The 8,485-nt window shown below is 38.1% G+C and overlaps 1 protein-coding gene across 1 annotated transcript; it reads right to left on the bottom strand.

The window, feature by feature from the left end:
* Positions 1-1,594: 1,594 nt before the first annotated feature.
* On the bottom strand, positions 1,595-7,942 carry actr10 (actin related protein 10 homolog). Its single transcript, XM_005805618.2, has 13 exons — positions 7,728-7,942; positions 6,698-6,770; positions 6,533-6,615; positions 6,290-6,398; positions 5,975-6,082; positions 5,144-5,211; positions 4,943-5,022; positions 4,383-4,418; positions 3,966-4,045; positions 3,748-3,821; positions 3,132-3,213; positions 2,830-3,031; positions 1,595-2,604 (listed from the first exon to the last, which is right to left on the bottom strand). The coding sequence occupies exons 1-13, from the start codon at positions 7,802-7,804 to the stop codon at positions 2,423-2,425; spliced, it is 1,254 nt and encodes a 417-aa protein (XP_005805675.1). The 5' UTR covers positions 7,805-7,942; the 3' UTR covers positions 1,595-2,422.
* Between the last annotated feature and the right edge of the window lie 543 nt (positions 7,943-8,485).

The raw sequence follows: 8,485 nt of genomic DNA, 5'->3' as shown, positions 1-8,485 counted from the left end.
AGCTATTGCAGCAGGCTGATAGCGACAGCAAGGCATCAGAATTTGCTAACAGAAAAGAACAGATAGTTTAGATAGAAGTTCTGAGGCCTAAGAAGTTTCTTTATGGAATATTACCAGCTCAGAGTTTTAAGAAATTGATGCACCTGCTGGATATCCTGGTTTGACAATGTTCTTGTTATGCAAAATTGTTCCATTAGCAAACCTGACTTTTTGGAAACTCTCATATTTGAACAAGATGTTTATAATCCACGGAGTTAACTGACCCTCCAGTGTGATTACGTGGCTTGTATATTGTTCAACTGAAACTGGAATGACTACATTGTGTAACATGAGTTCTATATATCGTGAGGGCTTGCAGCTCCAAATCAGAACTCAGAGCAGCTTGCTGCTGTGTTTGTTCTCCGTCTGCAGACGAAATAAAGCTTTGCTCTCTGCCATTTGCCAGAGTCTCAGCCTGATCTGTTATTACACAAGATTTTTGTCCACACAATGATTTCATCTGGTTTCTTGGCTTTTGATCTCTTTTCTCTATTTATTCAATACATATTCTGTCTACTTTGAAAGGTAAACATATGTGACATTTACTGACAGTATAAATTTGTGGTGTATGGTGGGGAAATAAAATCTTGGATTCATTTTACACAAACGTGGACTACTTACAATGCAAACAATGAGATATTTATTTCAGAAGCGCTTCAGTGGAAGGAGTCACCATGAGGGTCAACCAATCAGAAGCAGACTTGGGGAACCTAAAGGCTTAGGCATTTTAGACAGCCAATAAAAAAAGACCACTTAAAACATGTTATCCAACTGACTAAAAGATCATATTCAAAGTTTCATACATCAACAATTTTGATGTATGAAAAATGGGCTTTTATTTGCTTAAAATGTTTACTACTACTTAAACCAACAGCTTATTAGACCCCTATAATTTGTGTCAAAATAAATGTTCTTCAATAATGCTTGTAAAACACCAACCTAACTCTAGTGTGATACAAAAAATGTACAACAAATCAGGTTACAAAAATACAAAATGACTTGAGGTTGGTTGTGGACGATGAAAGGTCACCTGTCTGGAAGGTGTTACATTATAGCATATTTGGTCTATATGTCGCAGTGACAATCTGGGAAGTCTGAAGATTTACAGCAAATGTCATTTACTTTAAAAATATGAGATGCAATGGTAAATTTGTGCTTTTGTGGACTACTAAGGGTGGCAAGATTTTCCCTCGCTAAGCCCAGTGGTTGGGCGCTAGGGCAGTGATTCATCCAGCGCCGCGTCGTGTTTTTGAGTTAAAAAATGTTTCAAGTTAACAGGAAATGTGAAAATATCACTTGATCAATTATATGTTATTGAACGATTGGAAGACCTGAACACCAATTATAAAGTCTTAAAAAATGCAAATATATATATATTAAAAAAAACTTTAAAAAAGGAAGCAATGCTAAGCCTGGGGGGCAGAAGTAAAGTCTGGTAGCCTGCCAGGCTTACAATACACTGGGGTAACACCTTGGGTGCAAACCTTACAATCAGCAAATAAGGTTTATGAAAGACTGATTCTTAGACTTTAAAACAAAATAACACAAATCCAGATTAGACTCAATTCTGGACATTTATTTGTAGTGATGATGGTTTACAGAGTAATTTTCAAAGGAATGTTCTGAATAGCCCAAAAACAAGACACACAAATATATTATCAGGTACGTAAGTGAAATCCACATCTTGTCAAGAGTGTCTAAATTGTGGATTACACCTTTAATGATAGTGTTGGAGCAAAACAAACCTTTTATCTTCAGTCAACAATCTTTACCTAAATTTTAATCCATCCAGAATTGCTTTAACATATGGGTAAAAAACGATCCAAAACCTCCAACAGCTAGGTAGAAACAATAAATAAGTGAAAATTGTTTGTTTGTAATCTCTATGGGTAATTTCTTCATTTTAACAGACATAACAGTCTGATTACATAAGCAACACTTTTTGTGATAAACACAAAACTTACAGTCGTAAGACGTCATCTTCAACATTTCTGCTGACTTCAGCAAATTTTCTCCTGATTCACTGGAAATAAAAATACTGAAGTGTGAAGACACACACGTACAGCGTTGTGACCGATGACATGTCTGCATTTGATATTTCAGCCCTGTGTTCATCTAATTATTAATAGCATGTGCAACTGCAAATCAATAAGGGATTGCTGCTACATTTACTGTTTAAAATGGAATACTGTCGAGATTCCATTCATTATGGTGGGAATTTATGGATAACACACATGCAAACTAGGACAACACGAATTAGCTTTTGAAATCTTACCTAGCTGACATTCAAAAATCTGTGTGTGAAGTCAACACATCAGTCTGAGAAGGTGTCGCGATGTTAAAGATTACCGAACTGTTGAGTGAAAAACTATCTGGCTAAGTTTCACTTCTCCATGGAGTACGCTCTCTTCATCAGTGGAGGAGGGGTCTTCCCTGCCTCGTAGAAAGACTCAGGAGGTGGGGAGCTCAAGCAGCACCAGTCCGGGATGCGTCCAGTCTGGTTGTAGTAATCCCGGGACACCGACCTGCTGCCCAGGATGTCCTGAAGGGCCCCAAAGATGGCGCCTGGGGGGCATCAGGAGAAATTCAAAGCAAAAGTTTAGAGAGGGAACAACAGATGCCGAAAAGAATGCATTTAAAGCTCTGAAAAACAGCTTTCTGAGTCGTTTCTCCTAAGTGCTGATTTTGAAGAAATATTTTATCCACACAGCCTTTTTTTTTCAATCTGCTCACTTAGAGAGTCAGCAAGAAAGCAGGAAATAACACTGAAAATGCTCTTTTGAAGAGTACCTCCGAGCCAGGCGGTGCAGTTGGGCTTCGCCGGTGGGGAGTGGATGCGGAAGTTCTTGCTAGCCAGCACGTTGCTGTACTTGGGTTTCTCCACCAGGAGGCGTATCTCAGCCAGCAGGCGGTGCAGGAAGCCGGGAAGCATGGCCGTGCCTCCGATCACCACCAGGTTCTCGGAGAGCACTTTACGCGTGTCAATGGGGCACTGAGAACAAAACAATAAAGATTTCCACAGGTTACAGTTTAATAAAAATAAAAACTACAACATCTGTTTGATACGCTGCGCTTATTAAATGACAGCGTACCTTCACCAGAGCGTCGAGGATCAGAGTCGCCACACTTTTCTCCTCGTTGTCCTGCTCAAACAGGATCTCCATCACCGAGTCCCTGCAAGACCAGACAAAATAACTCTGGTGCAGAAAAAAAAAAGGTTCTATAGAAAATCGCAATTTCTAGTCCTGGGAATTCTGAATCCACTGAAAACACTCAAAACCTGATTTTAGCTTGCTTTGTGTTTTTTGTAAAATTGTATTTTGAAAATGAAAAGCCAGGTAGCCAAGCTAACCTATTACTGGCAATTTAAGTTACAGAATTTTATGCACAAACCTATTTTTGTTGAAATATAAACTAATGGAACCTTTCATAATTGTTTTAAATAAATGATATATTTATTTACAGTCTTTTCCTCTTGTCAGTCACATAATTTAACCATCATTTCAAGACTAAATATAAAATATTTATTTCTGAATTAAAAAATTGTTTCTGAATCGAATCGTTAGACACTGAAAGTTTTGCATCTCTAAAACGGCACAGTCCAGACAGTAATTTACATGTTCTTCGGTGAGAAATACCACAAGAACTTGCTTAAAGTTGTTATAAAATTGCAAAAACTGAAACCAGATGAAAAGATCTTAAGATTACCTAATAGATCCTTGAACATGCAGGATTTTCTCTCCATCCAGAGGATAGTCGACATCCGGAGGAGGGGCTGGACGCTGCAAAGACACACAAGTTACACAGATTTCAGGAAACCTCACGACATTTAGGGCCCTTTTAGATTTTTTTTTTTTTTTTGCATCCAAACTTTCTGAGGAACCAAAACAGTGAAATGAAACCAGCGCAGCAAACACTCCTCCTACCTCAGCCGTACCGTCCAGGTTAAATTTGGCCTCCTGGATCTTGAGGCCTCTCTGCAAATCGCTGACAAAACATGTTCTGGCTGCAAGAAACAAAGCAGCACACATAAATCAATACACTCCTTCCGTGAACATCAACAATCTACTCAGACTTCTGAACTGAGGTGTTACTTGCAGACAGGTTAGGTCATCTATTAGCAAAACATGTAAAGAGAATTAAGCAGAAACAATGTCTTAATACCAATCTGATCTGTATAAGCCACCCAGTGATAGAATTACGGCAGCAGCAATGCCTCGATATTGAGTTATGCGACTCTGAAATGCTGATTTTTGGGGCTGAAATATTATGTCTCTTACATAATGCTGTAGTTGGTCAATAATCTTCATTAAGGAAAAGTAGAAAGTGCCAATTAAACTCACCTTTTATGTCCTCCACTGTTTCTTCTGGGATGGTTCCTGAGGAAAATACAGACGCATCACTTTTTATTGCATCACTAAATTAGACTTATGACGTGAATCTAAACTGACACTGCTGCAGAGATTAATTATAACTACTTGGTGTTATATTTAATTAGGATTCAAAAACAGCTGGAGCTGCTGCTATCTCCTAAACAGCAGCAGACGGACTTCAGAGTATGTGTCAGTCTTTATTTTTATAATAATAATAATAATTTTTTTAAAAAAAGGATCAATACATTTATTTGAGATCTGTTGTGATTTCCGCTACGATGTAGGAAATTATTCAGCATGCTATATTTGTTTGTTTTTTTTTAAATTATTATCGATTTGAAGAATACAGTTTGGTTACCTTTGCTAAGAAATGCTGAAGCGGAAACGCTAACACAGACATTTTGAATGCATAATTTAGAAACAGAGCAAGGGATTCACGGGAACGTTGAGCGGAAACAAGCCCTTCGTATGAATAGTGAATGATGCATTATGGGTCGCAGACATTTTTAGTGTAAGCTGCCTGTCGTTACCGATGGCGGCCGGTACGCTCTGCCCAGTGGTGGTGTCTGTGTCCACGGTGCACTGCTCCACGAGAAATCCGTTCAATTCTCTGCAATAAGAAAACATAACGGAAACAACAAACAATGCCGTTTTAAATTAACCCTGACAGGCAAAACCGCCACAGTGAAGTAAGTGCAAAATAAAATATTAACAGGCAACGAGGTACTGACTTATGAATGGCTTTCCCTCCAAGAGGCAGAGCCTCCCAGGCCGGGAGGATTGGAGTACACTCATAAATCTAATGCAGCAAAGTTAAGGCTGTTTTCAGAAAAGCACCCATAGTAAATCTTGGTTATTGCTTTAGAAAAAGAGAGAACAGTACAACCTTATTCACAAAAGAAACAGGGGAAAGTAAATAAATCCCAACCTTCATGCTTACAATGAAAATGCTGCTGAAACGTGGTGAAGAAGTAGAGTATTGTTTAATGCTACAATTAAGTGCTATTTCATAAAATTGAACTGTCAAAGTGTAAAACTGATCTGGATTTATGCTAAATGATCTACTGACATGATACATTTTGCTGAATGATAATTGAAAATATTATCGTTTATCGTACTTACGGCAATAAACGATAATATTGTTGTTTTGAGACCATTTTCAAGTAGTATATTGGTAATGGCATAACAATGCACATTTGCTCTCTCAAAAAATGGCTAAACTTTAACTTTGTTAGAAAAAAAAAGGAAAAAAACTCAACCCTGTAACTGGGAGGCGTTTTAAATATCCAAAATAAAACACAATCAGAAACAATGAATAAAATGTCTCTGTAAGCAAAATTAACCTTAAAAAAAATTAATCATCAGAATGGACATTTCTGAGGTCATTTTAATTTAACATGTGATTAACTGAGAAATCCCTATTGCGGCAAGATTACTAACAATCTCTTAAATATCAAAAATCTCATTGTTTCCCCTTAAACAATCTGCATAAACATCACTTTACAGTCTTGCCATTTGTTGTTTTGGATTACTCAATAACATCAAAAATAAGTAAAGGATACAGGCAGCACGAGTGTCTCTGTGTACCCACAGTCCATCACTAGAGCAGAGTTGATGCCTAAAGTCATGACGGCCATAAGGTGACTGGGAGTGAACAGCACAGAGGGCACCTGGATTAAAAACAAAACAGAAAATTTACTGTCGAGCTACAGAGTTAAACCCGAGTCCAAATGTCTGCAACTCAGAAGCATCAGATATGTTTTCACTCCTTTCATTACAAGTGAGCATGTACAGTTTTGTGAAGCAGAGAGACTGAACAATCCCGTTTACAATCTTAACCACGCATCTGTAACAACAATGGTTGTCTTTTGTGGCACCTCAAACTGTTTGAAGAAGACCTTGGTGAGCGTCTCCCTGAAGTGGGATGGGCAGAGGATGGACTCGATGATCACCACTCTTCGGTCTCGAGGGTTCACCAATAGGTGCCTGATGGGGGATAGATTCTAATTTGATGAGGCTGCATCACTCAGTTACAATGCATCATCATCTGTGGTGTTTGGTTACTGTAACAGCACAACAGTTTTGAAATAAGCACACTCGTTGCAGGAAAAGCACGTCACCTGAAGTACAATATGTGGATAAACTCTTTGAGGATGGCATAAAGCTCTTCTGTGTTGATGTTGTACTGGACCACTTTGGTGGCCTGCATGAGACAGCACACAGCATTAAGACACACATGTTGCTAACCCACACACTGATTAGTTACAGTAAATCATGAGCGTTACCTGCTGTTGTCCCGGTTTCCGGACCTCGCTCGGAATTATGAACCTGGGCCCCGTTTCCCCTGCAAAGCCGCATCTGCAAAAAACAAGTTATTTCAACAGAGCTGGTGTGCATGTTTACAAATATGACAAATTTTGTCAAATTTACAGCTAAGCCTTCTTTTGACTTCAATATGGGTGTATGGCACAAATCTTCTGCCACTCATTGCGAAGATGTAAATAAAAAAAAATCTTTTCTTGCTGTAGAATAATCTCAAAACTACAAAAATTCAGAAAGATTTGCTCGCTGCCTTAACCTATTATACTATTATCATGGTTTAAAAATAATGAAGTAATCTTTTTCCACAATTTTTAAAGTACTGTGTGCACCCAGTGGGGAAAAAACCCATATTGAAATGGGAGTTGAACATTACCAAATAAATAAAATGAATACCAAGAACAATTCTAATTTTAAAGTATCTGCTATCAACAAATGAACACTAGGTCTCTGTGTGCTATGCTGTTGGACTCACAAAGTTAAACATTGTATAAAAGAGGAGAGCAGTCCACTTGATCTGCATGTGACTTCAAGTCAGTTTCTCTGCTAAATAAATATGTGAATAACATTTTTGGGGCGCTGTGTTAGCTTATGTCAATTGGAAAAACTGCCAGTACATTACGGAGCTTACATATGTAAAACATACATAGTTAAAACGTTTCCACCAACATTCAATATTCGTTAAACAAAACAAATAGCATTTTGAAGGCTTTTGCTTTCGGCTGACTGATAATTCCACCTAGTTGTAGCTAAAACTGTCAGCTACAGCTACGTTAGCATTAGCTAATAGGCTTAGCATATTAGAGGAACTCACTACCTTGTAACTTGAACATATGCGGCCCAATTCCACTGCTAGCCACAAACATGTAAATTCTTCTAACATTTGATACATCGTAATAACGAGAGAACAATATGGGCTACATTCTTTTTAAAAAGCTAAATGTTAGCATGCTAACCTGGTAGCGGTAGCCTGTTTTGCTAACAACGCATACTCACTTTGTGTACGCTGCTCCTAAATCAATCACAATGGCAGTCTTCTCTCCTCCGCTTCCTAACCCATCAAATATTGGCATTTTACTATTTTATTTCAGAAAGTGGTTTTAGCTAATAACGCTAACAGTCACGGCTTTGCATCGCATAATAAAAAACTAGTTGTCTTCCTCTTAGCTTGGGCTGCCGCTTCACAGACTGGACGGACTGCAGGGGGAAAAGCGCAATTGGGAAACAGAAACTCAATAACATGCTCGAGTCAGGGAACATTTTATGTCCAGTAATGTCACTTTATAGCAGTATTTACAATTTAGAAAATGCCATCCAAAGAAAAAGAGAGAAGACATTACAGATTTAAACTTAAAAAGCAAATCTCTAGTTTCCATGAAGCACTGAAACGCATCTGTTGTCTTGGCAACGTTCCTCTTCTACAATCTGTCAAAAAAAGACCAAAGAAAGTACTGTTGATTCCTCTGTCCTGATAACTATTACTTCCATGAAACTGGTTTAGAAATGTGTTTAAGATGTAATCCTATAGAAACAGCTCCACACCTTCAAATATGTTGACTTCTTTTGCTACGTCACCTGTTTGGTGTCCTGGTTACGGCTGACCTCATTTCCTCAGGCGCAGACACAAGCACGACTACTTATTATCATTTAACAGCTGCCAAAGCAAGTTATTAACAATAGATAAATAAATAAAACGTAATCTTATCTGACCCCCTAATATTGAACTTTAGATAATATCTCAAATATTTGAGCAA

Source organism: Xiphophorus maculatus, chromosome 15, assembly GCF_002775205.1.
Source record: "Xiphophorus maculatus strain JP 163 A chromosome 15, X_maculatus-5.0-male, whole genome shotgun sequence".
NCBI classification, from domain to species: Eukaryota; Metazoa; Chordata; class Actinopteri; order Cyprinodontiformes; family Poeciliidae; genus Xiphophorus; species Xiphophorus maculatus.
The sequence above is the reverse complement of the archived record's forward strand: the minus strand, read 5'-3'. Positions and strand labels throughout refer to the sequence as shown.